The 18868-nt window shown below is 43.2% G+C and overlaps 1 protein-coding gene across 1 annotated transcript in view; it reads right to left on the bottom strand.

Annotated features, from left to right (window-relative positions):
• Window positions 1-9040: 9040 nt before the first annotated feature.
• Window positions 9041-18868, bottom strand: part of LOC102009196 (chromosome unknown open reading frame, human C1orf87) — a 96462-nt gene continuing 86634 nt past the window's right edge. The window contains 2 exon segments of the mRNA XM_013514369.1: window positions 9041-9201; window positions 15482-15700. Of these exon segments, the coding sequence (XP_013369823.1) occupies window positions 9041-9201; window positions 15482-15700 (380 nt within the window).

The following is an 18868-nucleotide window of genomic DNA, read 5'->3' as shown; positions in this document are numbered from 1 at the left end:
AGGGAGGGGAGAGGAGCGTGTGCAGTCTTCACAGGTGTCACCTTGGCTGACGTTCAGGGTCTGTGCTCCTCTAATGGGCCAGTGCCACAGGCAGTAGGAGGTGTGACTCAGACCACTGCAGTTTCCCGCAGCCTCCTCCCTCCTCATGGTCCTCAAACCCTCCACGCTGGACCTAGGCACGGGGTGCCCACACTGCTGTCACTTGGTGTCCTGCGGCCCTTGACCTCGGGTCAGTCGGGATGGAGAAGTGTGTTTTTCAGAGGCAAGACTGAAGGACAGAAGACACAGAAAAAGCATGTTTGCCACTGAGTGGGAGCAGTCTTGGCCCTTCTGGGTTTATTTTCAGTAAAAGGGATGCCTGGACTATGTGATCTCAAGGCCATCTCTGTAGACTACTATTGTATGAAATAACAAGTATAAGTGAGCCTGAAATCTCAGTGAAGTCTTGATGTGGTGGCCAGGGACTTCATGCAGCCTGAAGGAATGGCTCTTATGCCTAGTTCTCCCCCTTGTCACTGCTGGTGTTGGACTCCATGATTCTGTGCTGTGGGCTGCTCTGGGGATGTAGGATATTTACATGCATCCCTGGTGGGTTCTGCCTAGACCAGTGGTGGAGGCCTTGGAGTTGTGACAAGATACCCCCTAACCATGGGAGTATAGACTGCAGCTCATCAGAGGAAAAACTGTGGGGTCGATAGACTAATAACAGATGCCCACGGGTTGTTATGTCCTGATCTGTATTCTAAGAGTTCAAATGTATTATTGTTTCAGGCTAATAACATTTGATGTTTTAACACCATTTCATAAATGTAAAAACAGATTTAGTAACTTGAGCAAGGTGACAAGCTCTCATGAGCAGGGAGTGGAGACTGCCCCTCAAGTGTTTGGGTTGGGTGCTCACACTGTCCACTGTCCACCTTCTTCAAAGTGGCATAGAAAGTGTGATAGTTAATTGTGGTTGTGGTGTCAACCTGGATAGGAAAGCCCCTGTTGATTGGTTTACCACAGTTCTGGATGTATCTGTATGGTAGACTTGCTGGAGAGAGACGACCTGCTTTGGGTGTAGGAGGCACCAACCAATAGGCTGTATCCTGGATGGAATGAAAAGGGAAAGAAGGAGGAAGTCTCACTTCTGCTTCTTTGGAGGAGCTCTAGTCTCTACCATCTCCTCTGGACATCTCCTCCAGGCTTCCAGCACAGACTCTTCAGCCTTCCAGCTTAAACCCATCAGCCTTCCATTGCACAACCTTTGGCTTCCTGCCACGGGGACTCCGCAGTAGCTCCACGTCTTCCACCTTGACTGGATCCTGTGGCTCCTCCAGCTCACTGGCAACCCTTAGCATCCTCCCACACCTGGCTCTGTAGGTGGCCATTGTGAGCCTACTTTGTAAATATGATAGATATTGTATTCCACATGTTATTCTGGTGAACTCTAACTTACAGAGTTGCTAAGACTCAGCATGTGGGCTCTTACACGCCTAATCCATCAGGAATGAAGTAAATCAACCAAGGCACTGAGTACCCCATTACTCAGGTAGTAATTTTTGTAAGCAGACTTCCTCAGTGAAAGAAGTACTGGATAGATTTAAACACAAGCTGCTTACTTTGTTGCAGACAGCCGTACAAGTGAAAACAGCATTTTATGTTTCCGCAGCACCTCACTGTTGACAGCCTTTCCTCCCATGCCTGCTGCATTCTTTCCTCATCCTCCCCAGTGTGCCTGTCCTGCCTTTGTGATGTTCATGGAAGAATCCACATCACATAAACTATAATCTTCCAGCTGGGGAAACCAAGCTTAGACAGGAATTTGCTTGCTATTCTGATAACAAATCAGGGTCCAGGACACGAGTCTGCAGCTCTCTCTGGGTAGGACTCCGTGTTCTGATTATCTGTGGAAGAGCTCTCTTCTACACCAGTATAAGGACTTGACAGGGTATCACCCTTATTTCATGGGATGATTTTCCTTTGTAATATGCCATGGTTATTGAAAGAAACCCAATCACAAGTTTTTGGCTGTGTAATTCCCAAACACTACAGTGGTGTTTTGAATGTCTGGTATTGGGGAAAGAGCCTGGATTTTGAAAGAAGTCCTAATTCTCCTGTTCACAACTTTGGTGTCTTTAAGCAGGTTTTTAACCCTCTCTGACCTTCATTTCCCTCATGCACTGTAAACATGACTGCACGTGCCTGCTGGATTGTTGCAGGTATGGAGTGATGCTTTCTGCTGTGGACAGTGCATGGAGGTGGGACTCAGGCAGTGTGACGCTCTTTTCTTTTCTTATGGATGTACATTCCAATTCATTTCCAGTCTCTGAAACTGCCTCATCAAATACAAACTCATAACAGTGGAAAATAATCTGTATCCCTAGCTCACAGTCCATCTGGGATAAAACCATTCCTCTTTAAATCAGGACTAATCAACGGGTCTCATGACCCAGCCCTATCCTGCCATACGCTTGTAGAAACAGATGGAAAATGGACTGGGCAGATGGAAAAACTCCATTTTCCTTCAGGAATTATTTATTTGTGAAGTTGGAACCACTTGGAATGAATATTTTGAATTAGGAGGATGAAATATTGTAAGATTCACAACAAGGCTATGGAATTAACTAATGCATGGTGGTTACCAATGTCACTGTGAGGCATGGAGAAGGAATAATAATGGGGCTTTTAACAATGTTCCAGACATAAGAATTATTTGCCCATGTCTCAGTGAGTCCGTTAGAGCTGTTCTGCTGATGACTTTATCCCCACAAGCCCTTCTTGAGAAACATGGTTCTCACTGCAAGCTCCCATGTTGGTGTCACATTGTCACAAGCACGAACATTGTAACTTACACAGCTGCCATGTGAGACCCATTCCCTGGGTCTCAGGTAGACTCTGTGGGTGTGGTAGTCATGCCTTCTGTCCAGCACTATGATAATCCTGCAAATTTAGAAGATGAAATTCAAAGACATTAAGTCATTCCCCCAAGTGACACAAGCAGGGTATAACAAGATTTTCTCTACCTCTGTCCTTGTGTCTCCAACCTGTTTCCCAAGTAGCCCTGAGTAATTAGAACTCTCCTCTAGCCACATCACACCCTTTATCCTCTGTCTCTGAAGGGTGTCAAGGGGCCTCCAAGGTCAGATCCTACTTTCTCTGGCTTTGTACCATTGTCTTCTGGAATGTTTTGTGTATGCATGGAGCCCTGGTTCACAATTTCCAGAAAAGAGTGGATTCAAATCACAGGAGCTTCACTGTCTTCACTTGTTCCACACATAAAATTTATCCATGCCACCAAACGCCTTCCCTTCCCCACCTGGCCAGTAGTCTTTCTTTTGCGAAATCGTGGCTCAGTCAGGTATGAGAAGCTTTCTCTTATAGTGTTTGCAGTCATGCTCCTCTCGCTGGGCTGAGCCGCATGGCCTCTGCTTTGGTTTCGCATCGTAGTTTTCCTCTCACCTGGCACTGACACATGGTTGTGCTCAATCTGCAACACCTGCCTGTGTCGCATGGCCTTGAGATCTGTTCTTCTTATCACTCAGTGAGGGGAACTCACCACAGTACTCACCATAGGAGTGCTCATGTCTGCTGAACTGATGAGTGAATAAATGAAGGGACAGAGATAAAAATGACCAACATGTCCTTCTCAGACATTGGCTTGGCATAACTGCAGGGTGAGATATCTAGATAGCAATATCTCATTGATATCCACAAAAGGGCTGACAGAAACCATGGTGTTGGGTGAGTGGCACTCTTAGGGTGAGGAAGATGGAGCCAGGAGACACATGGAGAGAGACAGAGCCAGGGGCAAATAGTTTCACCAGGGGGAGAAGTTCTCAACAGCCCGGTTCCAGGAGAGGATCAGTATTGGAAGGAAGCTGAAGTAGTCGGTGGTATTTGGGTTCAGGCATTACCACAGACTGGCTGTATCTTTGGAAATGCACTTATGCTATTTATTGAGGCTTAACACATAGCAGGTGCTTAAAAATACTTAATAAGAAAAGGTGAGAAATATCAGCCTGAACTCCTGTTTTCTGTTCCAACACAAGAGGTCCAAGTAGAAGCTACAGAGGAAAACTGTCTTAAGATAGTGATTGGTCCCCCCAGCCCAGCCTGGGGTGGGGTCATCACAGACTTTGGAGCTGGGAAGATCTGCGGCTAAGCCACAGCTATTGCATTCTTTCCTGAGCCTCACCTTAGCTTGTGGATATAATTGCCACCTCTAAGGGCGATGACTGGCGTTAGATGGGATCATAGAACTAGCCACAAGCTGTGATTGATACTAGTAGTTCATTTTCCATTCCCTTACATTCAGTGACCTTGGTAAGAGATGGCAGGAAGTAATCCCAAAAACTGCACACTGTGTGTGACCACAGGGTGAAGTTCCTTGCACCCTGCCCCCTCCAAGGGCAGACCTATGCTGGAAGCTGGATAACAAGTCAGGGTACACTGGGACTTCCAGAGCAAGCAAGGAATGGTCACCAAGAGAGGAGAAGGGCTCTGTCCTCATGACTGTCTCTAACTCCTCCTGCAGCTTCAGCAGAGTCAGGACACTGCTATGAATGTTAGCATCCTCATGTGCAAATGGTCACTGTTCTCGCATTCCACCCATTTTGGTCATGCTGTGTTGTTCTGAGGGCAGAAGGCATGCCTTAAGGAAGGAGAGGCTGTCACACAGGGTTGATCTCAGATCAAGCCCTCCAGGATGCACAGGGAGTAATGAGTCCCATATGCTGCTTCCAGTGGAGTCATGTGGATCAAATCTCAGGCTCTGAAAGATCCCACTTTGCACTGGACTTTGTCATACGTTTGGCTGAGGAGTAGTAGGTTCTTAATAGTCAGGGCCTTCTGGAACTCAAGTCACTTGGGGAAAGTGTTGGTGTGGTTATCAGTGTGATCACAATAACAAAAGCACAGGGACAATAAATCCAGCATGGAAGTAATGGTGAATTTTACCCACACTCTTCCCTTCCCTTCCCTTCCCTTCCCTTCCCTTCCCTTCATGTCCTTGCTGAGCTGGCTGAAAGGCTCTCAAGGGAGTGGAGAAGAAAGGCACACACTTGCTCTCAGAGGCTACTCACAGTTTCCTGGCAAGTTCCAACACTGTCAGTTTTTGATCCCAACTAGAATATCAGGCCCTTCACTGTTCCCCTTAATGATCTTGGGCATTCCTCTGAAGAGACAGCTGGCTCTTAGCAACCTGCTTGCCTGTGCTGTCTCCACCTTGTGCTCTGGCAGTGTGAGTACCTCTTCTAAGCACCTGGAAACCCTTCCCCCCTGCCCCAGTGGCCCTGATGGAGTTGGGAGGACTGGAAGAGGGCAGAAGCAGCTGAGGTTTCAAACGGTTTACCCAACAGCTTCTCCCCAGGGCCCACTGATGGAGAGTCAGGCTCTGTGCTGGAGCCAAAGAAGAGGGAAGTCTTGGCCCTGGCCTGGGCCTCCCTCCGGATCTGCTGCAGAGACAGCCAGGTACGCTGCTGAGAACTCCATGGGTTATGGGCTTCAGCTGTGTTCTCAAAGTGGCGCACAAGTGGGTTCTAATTGTGCTCTATCACTCACTGATTGTTGGGCCTGAGTAAGTACATACATTGCCCCAAGCCTCAGTTTCTCATCTGTACCATGGGTATAGCAATGCCAGCCTAGTTTGTTTGTTGTGAGGAATAAATGTAGGCAGGAAAATGAGGATCTGGAATGTGGAAGACAGTCTGCTATCTAGGATAGCACAGTCAGTAGCCATCTGTGGACTTGGAAAGTGTCTGCACGTGGAAAAGGCATCTAGCGATCTGGCTCTGGGTGGGGAACAGTGAAATATGCTCACTGCTCTGCAGGAGATGTGTCTGCAACCCAGGCACAGTGCTGGGCAATCTGCAGTACTGTCTCAGTTTACATGAGTGTGTTACTAGGCAGGTACTGGACTTCTGAGGGCCACAAAGCTGGGAGTGTCAGCTCACTGCTCAGACATGGCTCCATTTGTTGCTCCCTGTCCCCTCTCCACCCTCAAGACTGAGCTCAGGGAAAGCTGGGGCACGCAGAGTCGACTCTAAGGCTCACCAGGGCCTGTTGCTGGCCTGCAAGTCTGTCTTACACAGACACCACCCAAGACATTTCTGCTAGAGGAGGCTGCTTGGGCCACAGACACCAGCTTTTCTCCCCGGGCTTCACCAGAAGCCCGCAATGGCACAGCCACTGGGAATATGCAAAATGCCACTTATCTGAGAAAAAAGGAGAGAAAATAACAGATTTTCCACAAGTAAACTAGGAAATCCCAGCACTGAGGTCATCAGTTTACTTGTTTCCACAAGTAAACTAGGAAATCCCAGCACTGGTTTTCTGAAGCATAATGGCTTCATAGCATGTTTCTGTTTGCTTCTAGTCCTCAGGCAACTTCTACAGTCACTTGTCACTTTGCTATCCTAGGCTTTCTCTATAACTTACATTAACTTTTCATTCTTATAATGTAAACACAGAGAAAAATCAGTGATGTTAGCAGTGTGTAAGTCTTGTAAATGACCACCCTCCCACCTCCACACTCACTCACACTTATGCTCTTCTTCACCAAACGCTAGTCATCTGCCCTCCCCAGGTGGTGCCTGCTTGCCCCGGAGGTTTAGTGACTGACAGGTTCTGAGTCAGAATCTCCCTCACTCCTCTTTCTTTGTAGTCATTTAAATCACCTACCACCCTGCCTTGCTGCTTGCTGCCTAATCATCTCCACTTTTCCCTGATTGTATTTGGAGCTGAGCTCAATATCTGCCCCCATTGCACAGCACCATTGCAGTATCCAGGTTGCTTGCTATGATAGTTCTGAATAAAGTCTGCCTTACCATTTAAACAAGTGTCAGAGTATTTTCTGTTGGCACAAAGAGAGCTTGGCGTAAAGCAGTAGAGAATTCTATAACTGACTGTGAACAATCAATTGAGATAACTCACTACCTTCGGACCAGCTAGTGGAGAATTCTAGACAGGAGATGATGTAAGAGAAATTGTTCCTTGGAGTAGAGGACCAAAATATATTTCAAAATTTGCTTTAGCAATAATGATATCTTGGCTTTCCTGTGCTATGCACACAGACCATTGTTCAATTTTTTATGCTTCCTGAATGCTCAGCAACTAAACAAGGGATATGAGCAAGGCATATCTATCCTACTTGCAAAGAATTGTCTAAAGGGAATAGCTCTCAGCAGGGAGCAGTACCCTTGCAAACAAGTACAATGGCTCCCATTTTATGGGTGTAGAAACTGAAGTTTAGGGAGATTAGGCACTTTCCTAACATACCACCTACCAAGAGCACTGCTGAATTATGGCTGTTTGGAAAGCCAATTCTTCTTCTGGTCTGTCTGTGGCTGGTAGTGATGGTGAAGGTGGCTGAAGGTCATGATCTTGCCATGGATGCTTCCCTTAGTGAGGAATTCAGCAAGTCAATACTGTGAGAGAACCGGTTATGGGCTGCCTGTACTCACATAGCTCTAGGGACAGCTCTCATGCTATGCTCCATGTGGAAGGCATCACCTCCCTCTGTGGAACTTGGTAGCACTGAGGCCAAGAGCCAGCAACTGTACTGGGTGCTGTACATGTGTAATTCAGCAGAAGCAAGGTGAAATCATGGCTGCTGAGGACACCATGGTTTAGTCTGACAGCCCCAACTTTTTGTTTCCCCAGCCTGCCTCTCCAGCCCCCTTGCTTGCAGAGAGGAAGGTACACAGGGACTTCCTGTATCTCCTTTGGCCAGTGCTCCCTTGGAAGCTCCTCTCTTTGGCAAATTGTTAGCAAATACAACTCAGTAGCTTTCTTACCATTCTCATCTCAGAGCCTTGGTTCCTTATCTGCAAAATGGAGCTGTAAAACCTGTCATGTTGAGTTGTCAAAGTGGGATGAAATAAAATATGCCAAGTTCCTGGCAGATAGTAGTTATCCAGTGAATTAAATTCTTTGACCATAATATTCTAATTTTTCTCTCTTGAGGTTTCAGTAGCTACATCTGCTTGCTTAGTCCTCTAACCTAAAAGGCAGTGAACAGGTCCATAGTTTCCAGGGAGATAGGAGGCAGTAAGTTTGCCTCAAGATGCATTTATGGACAACTCAAGGGTTATAAAAACTGAAGCATTATTTTTAGTAGACAGAAGTGACCTTGTGAAGTTTTTTTCACAGGTTTCATGAGCACACCTACTATGTAAACAGATAAAGGGGAATGTTTAGAGGCTTTCTGATTGCTTTTCCCCTTGACCTAACTCAGTCATCTTGTCTACCATCCTGATTGGAATACCATAAACGGTGCACCTTGTTTTTTAAGTTCCAGGCTGGTGTTCCTTCAATGAGCCTGTCAACACTAGTGTGTGTAACTGTTTTGTGGGAGGAGCAGAGTAAGGACAAGCAAGTTCAAGACAGAACTGTGGGAACGGGTGGAAATTTACCCTGGTCTTCTTGCTCTGAGAGAGCAGAGTATATTATTTATTTCCAGAGTCCTCCATCCCAAGAGTCCTTCCTCAAAATTTCTACCCAGAATTCTCGAAGACAGTGTCACATTATCTAGTTTTGCATGGAGAATATACTGAACTCATTCAGAAAAATCTCACTTGGGATTACTCTTATACGTAGCATTCAGATAATGTCAATACTTCCTAGAATAGGGACTAAGGAAAGGGGTTACTTTACAAATTTAGGCCCTCTGTGTACAAGGCATTTTTTTAGATGTTGACAATTTCTAGCATCATTTTTACTATACTGAATCTTGGGGTTGTGGTGTTTGCAAAACAAGATAAGCAATATGGAAAAAAAATCAAATATATCATATTAATAACAAATTGTATTAGAATAAAAGAAGACTTTAAGTAATTGGATTTTTGCCACATCAGAGAAGAAAACCTGGCTTATCTTGCATTTTGAAAGGTCATGAGTGAGGTCATAGCCAAAGTCCAAGTATACCTCAGGAGCGTCCGGGATAGCTGCATTATCTAACACTGCCAGGCCTCTACCACCACATTCAGGCTGAGAGAAACATGCATCTGGGAAGGGGGAGGGGGCAGAGAAACATCTGTTCTCACCGCAGGTGCTGGTGTCATAGCTGTCTCAAGTACTGCAGTGCTGGCTCTAACAGCAGATTTTCTCCGGAACGGAATCTTCGCAAAGCCTGGTCGATTTTCGGAGGGCTCAGGGACAGGTTGTAAACGAGATTGTAGTTGTAAATGAGGTGTCTGGCTCATTTTTTCACCAGATTTCCTGTGACTGCGTAGGGTGGATAGAAGAAGGATTTTTTAAAGAGGAAAAGGGAGAGCTGAGAAAAATAGATCTTAGCTCGAGTGGCTTCTGGGTAGACAATAAATACTAATATTTTGAAACTTTGAGCTTTCTAAAATCAAAGCGACATTTTCAAAATATTTGCAGTCCTGGATATGTGTCATAGATTTCAGGAAGGATTTTAAGGTGATTTGAGGAAAAGAGGGGGACATGGAGTCCAGTAAAAACCGTAGATAAGTACTAAAGCAATTTTATCTTAGGTTTTTGTTTGTTGTTTTATTTTTTGTTTTGTTTTGTTTTGTTTTTTGTTTTATTGGTTACCATATAACTTTTAAAGCCAAATTTTGAAAGAGGTGGGGTACATACTGAAAATAATTTCTGAATATTCTGGCTTATTTTTATCTTAAACTATCCAAATATTTCCTGAACACGCAGGGTTTGAACAGCTCAGTTTAAATTCATTTTTGGACATTTATTTACTGTGACTCTCTAGCTTGCTCTGTAATTCACAGGTAAGTTGTCTAAGCATCTGAACCTGTGTGATAGGGCTAGTAAAAAATATTTGGTACCCACATGTTTCTATGGCAGTGCCAATGTGCTTATGTTAATATGTTTTCTGCATTAAGGTAAGGCCACTTTTGATAGTTGCTGAAGGGAGTTTAAGTGCAGATCACAGCATCACCAAAGATCAGTAACTCATGCCTGATCTTCTACTTGTGCACTTACGTGTATGTGAACATACAGAATTTAGAGAAGTGTGCTGTTACCTCAGGAAGCTCTCCTGACCTACTGGGAAGATAAATCATGCAAAAAATTGATAGAATGTAGTAATAATAATAATAGTAATGACTAAAAGTTACATATACAATTTAATATGTACCAAGCACAGCTGCAGATACTTTACTAATATTAACTCATTTAATCCTCACCCCAGCCCATTTTGCTCTGGGCCTGGGTTGCTCAGTCTCTTGTCTAAGGTTAGGCAAGATAATCCCCTGCACTGAATCCTGACAAGAGTGAGAGGAGAGTACTTCCAGTCCAGTCCTGTTGTTTCCTGCGCTTCCTTGATTTATCAAAATCTATTCCACAGATGTCAGTGATATTCCACTTTTGATATCTTATATAGAAATTAAAGAAACATGTTGCTCTTCTGCTATCCTTTACCTGTGCAGGCTTTACCTGCAAAATTCTCTGTCAAAGAATCCAAAGACCATGGCTGGGTTGTTTGGTAGAGAATCACTACTTATCCACCAAAGATGGGCAGCTGTGGATACCTGTCATGTAACTCAAGTTGTATTTACAAGTGCAAGGGCTGTGGAGCACAATGGGCCCAGGGAACTGCTCTCAGCAGGTGTCCTTACAGAGGCTACAGGTGGTAGGCATCTCTCTGTGACTCATTCCATTCTCATGCATTCCATCTCATTGCGTCCTAGCCTTCCATTGCAATAGTTTGGTGTCTACACTCTTTTGGCTCACCTGTTGTCTGTTTATTCCATCAGAATGCCCCTTTGCTCCAAATGAACCTCATTTTAGCAGTTGCCAAACATATCTTTGAAATCCTCTGGGTCAGATGGCTGTTTATAGTCCTGCCTAGGTTTGCTCACGGAGACATTTCCCCTGCCCCTTCCTTCCTCTGGAAACGTAGCCCATGGGCTTTGGAGTAAGGTTCTGACTGGAAGACTTTAAGAAAGTTAAATTAACTTTCTCAGCCTCAGTTTCCTCAAATTTAAAATACAGATAATAATATCAGTGAAAATCAATAAATGAAAAGGTATTCAGCCACTAAGCACTCATAAATGCCAAATATTACTATGTTATTATGATAAGGGTATAGTCATTTCTTAAAGTCCATAAAGATGTTTTTTAATATAAAGAAATTATTAAAATATGTAGCACTTAGTTTATATATTAACTAGAGATGATGAGTGATGTTAAAAAGTTCACCTAGGGAGTATATAGTGTTTTCTATCTTCCAAGCATTGCCATTGGTAGTGGGTTCCTAATGCACCTGTCCCACTCAGTCTGTGCCTTCACAGGCCTCAGGCATGCCAGGTGGCAGCCTTACACCACCCTAGAGTGGAAAGCTTGCCCTTAGCTAGCCTGAGGTGAAATGAAAGAAATAAAATGAACCTCTTTGACATCACTTTGTTTTACCATTGATGAAGAACTTTTAAATTTGACCCTTTCTCAAATCTGGGAGGTCTGTTTTGTTATTATTAGTTCTCATTTATAGTTGAAACAAACTCAGAGACCTTAAGTGACTAGTTTCAAGTTTAAACAATTGGTGGAGTCTGGACTTGAATATAAATCTTCTGATTAAAAAAGAGCAAAACCTCATGTTCTGTTTCATAAGTCTTGAGAGTTGTGAGAGAAGGCAAGAGCTAGATTTGAATTATGGCTCAAATTACTCCAGCAGATGACTTTACGATGGGGCTTGAGTTCCTCCCTGGAGGTAGCGGTGCTAATCTGGCATTATGTGACTATTGTGAGATTTTAGTAAGAAGTGGATGCAGAGTACAGGCCTTGCAGACAACGTCCTGTAAAGCATTCTGACTCCTTGAACTTGAAGTATTTTCTATCTAGCCTTTGGTTTACTGGGAAAATTCCAAGTATACCATTTGCTCAGACATTTATCCCAATTGACCTCCTTTCTTTAAAACACACAACCCGTTATTCAGTCATTCCTTACCCCTCCTCCTCGAGGCTACTTTCTCGAAAACCCTCATTAGAGAATAAGCCCGGTAGGTTCCCAGAAACACTGATTTGATGATGGATGGTCTCCCTTCACCCTGGATGAAGAACACCCTGGCCTACATATTTTCTTGCACATAATAAAGAATAGTGATTCATCTGCAGGCAGGGTATGTGCCCTCTGCTCTACATCTAGAAGGGGGCCTTCGTGGGCTGCTAGACACTGTAGCTAATAAACCAACAGAATGACCTCAGTTAATCCCCTGTCCTCATTAACGACAGTGGTGGATATTCCCACATCTGGCTAACAAATTCCTTGGCGTTGATGAACTAATGGATTTCATAGAAACAGAGAAAACAGGCATAAATAATGAAGAGGCCATGAGAAAAGCATTTCAGATCTGTAGGAATCTGCCTCCAAAGTCAACAAAACTGTTTTTCCTCAGAACTATTTAGTTCCTATGAGAAAGGTCCCAGTCTTTGGGGAGTCCCTTAGCAACTAACTTTATGATTCATCACCCATCATTACAACTCAGTATTTGTTTCCTCAGGAATGTGTTTTCTGTCCGCTCGGCTTTCTTTTTCTTTTAAGTTTTGTTTTACTTTGTATCCCATTGCTACTCTCATAGACCTGGTATAAATGCCTAGACTCAGGGTTACTTACATAAACTTTAATCTCCTTCTCTCCAGAATCTCCCCAAAATAATCCCTCTTGGTTTTGTTATGTCCTGCTCTGGTTGGACTTTTGGTGGGTTCTGGGTAGAGGATCCTGCTTCTAGCCCTGGGGATTCACAGTAAGGTGTGGCCCACACCATGATTACCCATTCCCAACTCCTGACCTTTGCAGAAAATGGTTCCAACTGCAGAATAGTCTGTCCACTGCCTGAACTCCTCTTTCTTCATGCCTTAGCTTCTGCCCTTGTCACCCAGGAACCTCTCTGGTATCCTGGCTCAAATAGAATGATGAGCTTTCTTTTACCTGTTTTCTCTTTCATTTGACTCTTGAAACTTTTATTTAAAAATTGACACATAAGACTTGGCCATATTTATGGGGTACCACGTGATATTTTTAGTGAATGTACATTTTGTTTAATATTCAAATTAGGGCAAGTGTACCAATCTTCTCAAATGTCTGTCCTTTCTTTGCAGTGAATACATTCAGAACGCTTTCTTGTAGCTCTTCTGAGATAGTGAGCTATCATCATCTGTCGCCTCTGTGCTGTGCAATTGCACACCAGCAGGGTTCTCCTGTTGAGCTGTAACATAGCACCCATTTTCTTTCCCCGCCTCTCATTTGAGCTTCCTTTATAAGGCTTTCCTCTACGCTAGACTTTTCCTTTTGTTTTCTTTTTTTCCTGGCTTTCAGCCGTTGCCAGTCTCTGCATCTAAACCTAAACTCAGATTCTCCAGTCCAGAGACTTTCCAATTTTCCTCTTGGTCCAGCCTCTAACCCAATGCTGATCTCATAACAGACTTTTAAAAAATTTTAAATTCATCTAGGTGAATCTTTCACTTAAGGTTTTCAGTTACTTTTTCTTTCTTTCTTAGGTATAATTATTAAAAATCCTTGAGTATTATATGGTGGTTTTACTTCAGATGGTCTAGAATTATATTGCTTTGGAAATTTATAATAAAAGAAAGACAAAGGTGAGATGATGTTGCTATGTAGCCACTCCCCTGGCACTTCTGGTGAGCCAGGAGCAGCACAGGGCGCTTCATATGGCATTGTGCCACCACACGGGGCGTTTTCTACTGTGTGCCTGTGCACCTTCTTCCTCTTCTCCACTCCTGAATCTTGGGCCTAGTTCTGGACTTCATTTCCTCTCTTGGACACTGCTGACGTAGACCACTATAAAGCAGCCCTAAGCAGGACTTATATTAACTAATTGGCATTTTGTGTTTACTTGTGAGTCTTTCCAAAGCCTAGGCTGCTTGTCTGGAAGTGGACGACAGACTTATAGTAAGTGAAACTCTGTGAGTCACTGATCCCTACTAAAACTTGTAATGGCAGATGAAGCTGGAAAGCCTCAAAGGATAAGACGAGATCACAGCCCAGGACACCTGGATCTGATCTCAACTAGATAAAGACTATGGCCCCAGACATCTCACTCCTGGGTGGATTAACTTATACCTTACTTGGAGAAGTCCTTGTGTGGTTTCACTCTTCTTGAGTACTCCCCTCCCTTCTTCTGATAATCAAATAAATACAGGGGACCCAAGAAGGCCTTGGTCTTAGCCCCAAGAGAATCTTGAATTCTGTGAGAATAGTTTGATCCTGCTGGAGCCCTAAAATCATTCAATTTGCCTCTTTTTATTTAGCATTCACCGTACACTTGTTTGGGAGATTGTGGACCTGATCAGTCTGCAATAACTAAGAGATATCATTAACCTGATACACTACAACTGCATCCTTTTTGATTTTCCTTCTTTCACTTTCTCTGCAGTTCTGCACATTGACATCAAGGATTTTCCTCAAGAAAGTTGATCAAATCTCTCTTGTGCTAAGAAACTCAGTGCTAGTCACTATCTTTGAATCAAGTTTCCATTTTTTGGCCTGGCATTTCAAGCCTTCCAGTGTGTGGCCTCTCCTGCAGCCTCACTGCCGTCGTTTAGCACTCTTGCGAATGGCCCTAGGCTCTGTCCTAACGGAACCTCTCCTTTGAGCTTTACTTAGCTAACCTTGCACCTTTGCCAGAGAAACCTCTTAATTCCATTCTTCTGTGTTCAAATTGCCTTGATCTTTAAAGATCAAGTTAACATTAACAGCCTTTGTAGACCACCCCATGAAGAGATTCTCCTTTCTCAAATCCCCACATAGCACACTATTTGTGGCATTTATTCTCTTCCATCTTAGGGTTAGTTATTTATACACATGCATTCAGTTGTTTCTCAAAAATACTGAACAGAATTTTCCAAGTACCAGGGATAAAAAGCAATACACTCTACTGTTGAGACAGCAATAGACCTTCAAAAGAAATAATGTATCACATATGATAACAGATGTTAAAAGACCCTGAGAAGCTGGAGAAAGGCTGGCCTAAATCTGCCTGCAGACTCTCAGAGGAGTGCTTGAATTTCAACATAGAAGATGTTTAGGCATTAATTAGTCAGATAGGATTGGGGGTTGGTTTAGGGATAGGAGAATGAGACAGTTCAGATGGAAGGCTGAGTGTTAGGAAAGGCAGAGACCCTTGGGAAAGAGTAGGATATGTGAAGAGAATGATAACAGCAAGGGAGAGTGGTCAGGTGGTCAGGGACTGGACATTTCCTTGCTAAGGAGCCTGCACTTCAGCAGCACAGAGCCCCTGCAGTATTTTATAAGACTGGGTTGTGGGCAGACTTTGTTAGCAGTGTAGGAATAATAGGAGGAGAGAAGAAATTATAAGCAACCCGCTGGCGGTTACTTCTCTCATTCATGTCTGTATTTCCTGATTTCACCAAGATTAGTGTCAGACACAGGGCTCATATATAAATTATATTATTCGTTCAAGAACTGAAAGAAAACAAACTATCCACAAGTAGGCTAGAACATTAATAGAAAGGCACATCAACTTTGGAGTTTCTACTTCACCTGTATTGTTCAGATCACACAAGTACAGGGCATTTTCCAGCTTCCTGAACCTGTCTATCCAGGCCTCCTCATGTTCCTCAGACCCATTCTTCATGGCTGAACTCTCAATAGGCTGGGAGACTGGTCTCATCTTCAAATGGCTCAGAGGATCTCCCAGAGCTGAAGTCTCAGCAGGAGGGTTTTGTGGATGCAACACCTCTTCTGGAGGTTTTTTTTTTTTTTACCAAAATAATAGAAGTCTCTCACTGACTGTTCATTTACCACCCAGAGCTTCTCCAATCTCTTGGCCCAAAAGGGACCCACACAGGAGGGTGATTTATTAGAAGATCTGGGTTTGGAAAGCAAAGGTGAATTTCAAATCTTCAGCACCTCAGGGCCATATCCCCAAAGTTTTTCTGGATGCAAACATACTGAGGTATGTTTTAAAGATAAGTCATCATCATATTTTTTAAAAGCATCATTTTGAAAACTTTCATGCAGTTTTAATTTCTGACTTGCATAAAACTTTGTAACTAAGACTCTTCCTGATGCTCAAAAATTCTAGTTATTCTAGTGGGATTTAAATAAACTAGGGTCTGACAATATTTCTAATTCCTCAGGAAAATTTCTGGGTCGAGTGTGAGGTTTTTGACAAAAAAATATGTGACTGAAACAGTAGTGATATTATTTTAGGCTCCTGGGCTTATTTTAAACAATGTTCCAAAGTTCCTCTAGAATGCTGGTCTTTTTGTTTCAATAGGGGAAGCTGAGACTAAGAAAGTGCAAATGATTTACTGAGATGCACAGATCTTGGGGTATGCCCAGAACTACAAGCAGGACAGAAGTGATATCTATTTCTAGTAACCTGACCACATGTCTAATGCAAAATAGATGCATGTTTAGAATGAAACCACAGATAACCCCAATAGTACCAGGGAAAGAGCCTACCACCTCCCACTGGAGAGAGTGAGGTCTGTGTTTGGCCTGCCCAGGTCCACTTCTCCAAGAATGCCCTTCCTGCTGACCCCATGGCTGCAGAAAGTGTGCCTTGTGTTTTGCATGGAAGGCAGAATGGGCAAATAAACCTATGTCCAGGAATTCTAGAACAATTTGTGAGAAAGACAGACAGAGGGAGAAAAAACATTCTGCGTGAGATGTTGAAACTAGCAGGCTTGCTGCCTATACACTGCACATGAGAAAAAGCTGCTCTGCTGAGAAACTGAGGGAGAGAATGAAGCTGCTAGCAGAGAGGAGGAAAGATAGAAGTCCTGGTGGAGCTTAAGTCCCTCAGCATTTCTGCCTTTGGGTAACATGCCGAGCTTCTCTCTCCTTCCATACTTTAAGGTAGCAGAGTTGGCTCTGTTCATTGTAGTACAAGTGTTCTTAATTCACCATGGAATTATACCTTTCACATTTGTATAGCAGTGGTGGTGAATCTTTTAGAGACTAAGTGCCCAAACTGCAACCCCAAACCCACTTATTTATCACAAAGTGCCAACAATGCAATTAAACCTGAATGCTGTACAGGTACAAATTCCCTATGATGAATGTGATCATTATGTATATCTAAAATGTACCAATAAACTTAATTAAATTTTTAAAAGCCAATAAAAACTCTGAGTGGTCAGCTGTTGGGGCAATGCCAGGGTGACTTGACTCGAGTGTCAACAGAGGGTGCTCTCTGTGTCTGCTGTGGCACACCTGCCATAGGTTCACCACCACTCTTGTCTACTGTATGTGCTCCCACAACCTTCGAAAGTTGAATTCTAATTTCTCAATTTTGTTCCTTGTCTCAAATTTCTCACATATAAGCGGTGAAAATCCTAAAACCCTGAAGAACAGTAATTGCAGTGAGACCCAAGTTCTCAGCTGGTTACAGATACAGATTCAGCTGCTGCAAGGAAAAGTGAAGGGTTCTTTCACTGGAAATAACAGAATGCAGTAAATATTGCACCTGCTTGGATGACATGCAACTGGTAGGTTTTAAGGGACATAAAATGATTCTTAGATAAAATTGATTTTGGAAAGAGTGTAAACTCGCCATATGATTGAGTAGTGAATCTTAAGAGTTTTTAGAGTTTCACAAATATGATGAAAACTTTGGAAAATCTCCCCAGGTTAATATACATTTGCACAGATTTTGGTGACTTGCAGAGACAGCGAAGGTAATGATGGATATGAGCAACCAAATTTGAATAGCTTCATATTTACTTACATATTCCAACACGGTCTCTGATCACTGAAGACTAGGGAGAGTGGAGATTTGTGTAGAGCTAAATTTGGCTGAGGGAAGGAAGGAAGCAGTCAACATACCAGTTTTGGTCCCACTGTATAAGGAGAAAGCTCAGGTTCTCATCCTGGCAATGAGAACATTTATGTTCTCCTTCCTGCTTATTTGTCAGCTTACTTCCTTTCCATCACACAAATGCATCTTTTCTCCAGCCATATAAAACCTGAAAAGATGAACATATTTTTTGCCTTTATCTCTTTATAATACTGTTCGCTCTGTTGTAACAGCCATTCTTGCCACCTTTCCCTTGAGTGGTTGGGCTCCTCCTTGTAGTCCCATCTCATACTCCCCTTCGCATGGGCATCCTTCTGTGACCGCCCAGGCTGGGCAAGAGACAATTCTCCATACCCTTTTTGCCATCGAGGCACTGACCGCTGGATGTTGTATTTCTCAGTACATCTCCTACAGCAGGGACGGGAAGGCAGGGTGTGTGAGACAGTCACCGACGTACCCTGCAGGTCTACTTAGTGGCTGGCACAGACTGTAGTAGGTTCTCAAGACATGTTTCATGAATGAATAACTGAATGAATAATTTCATTTGGGACAGTGCTCTGTTTAAATTCTCTTTTTAAAAAAGTGGAACAATGAAGACTACTTATGAGGAATGTGAGAAGAATCAATTATCACAAAGATGTGATAAAATCCTCAAACACGAGCAAAATAAAAGAGCAAACTATATTTTATAATCTTATTCACAACAGACTTAACACTCGAGGAGAAAAGCATTTGCTGTTGTTTCTTACATGGCAAGAGGCTTGCCAAAATCGGTACTGTTTTCTAAAATATTTCAACGTGTGAAGCACATGAAGAGGCCTCCCGTCATTTTAAGATGAATTATGTTCTAATCCGGGCATTTAAAAAATGACAACAATGAAGAAACTCAAGCTGTTTTTCAATTCTACAAGATCTCCTAGCTAAATTCTGGGAATATTAAAATGGATTTTGACTGCTTACCAGGTCTTCCTTCCTTCCTTCCTTCCTTCCTTCCTTCCTTCCTTCCTTCCTTCCTTCCTTCCTTCCTCCTTCTCTCCCTCCCTCCCTTCTTCTTTCTTTCTTTCTTTCTTTCTTTCTTTCTTTCTTTCTTTCTTTCTTTCTTTCTTTTTCTTTCTTTCTTTCTT

Source organism: Chinchilla lanigera, unplaced genomic scaffold (genome assembly GCF_000276665.1).
Source record: "Chinchilla lanigera isolate Chin_1 unplaced genomic scaffold, ChiLan1.0 scaffold00022, whole genome shotgun sequence".
Lineage (NCBI taxonomy): Eukaryota > Metazoa > Chordata > Mammalia > Rodentia > Chinchillidae > Chinchilla > Chinchilla lanigera.
This window is presented reverse-complemented; position numbering and strand designations above follow the sequence as displayed.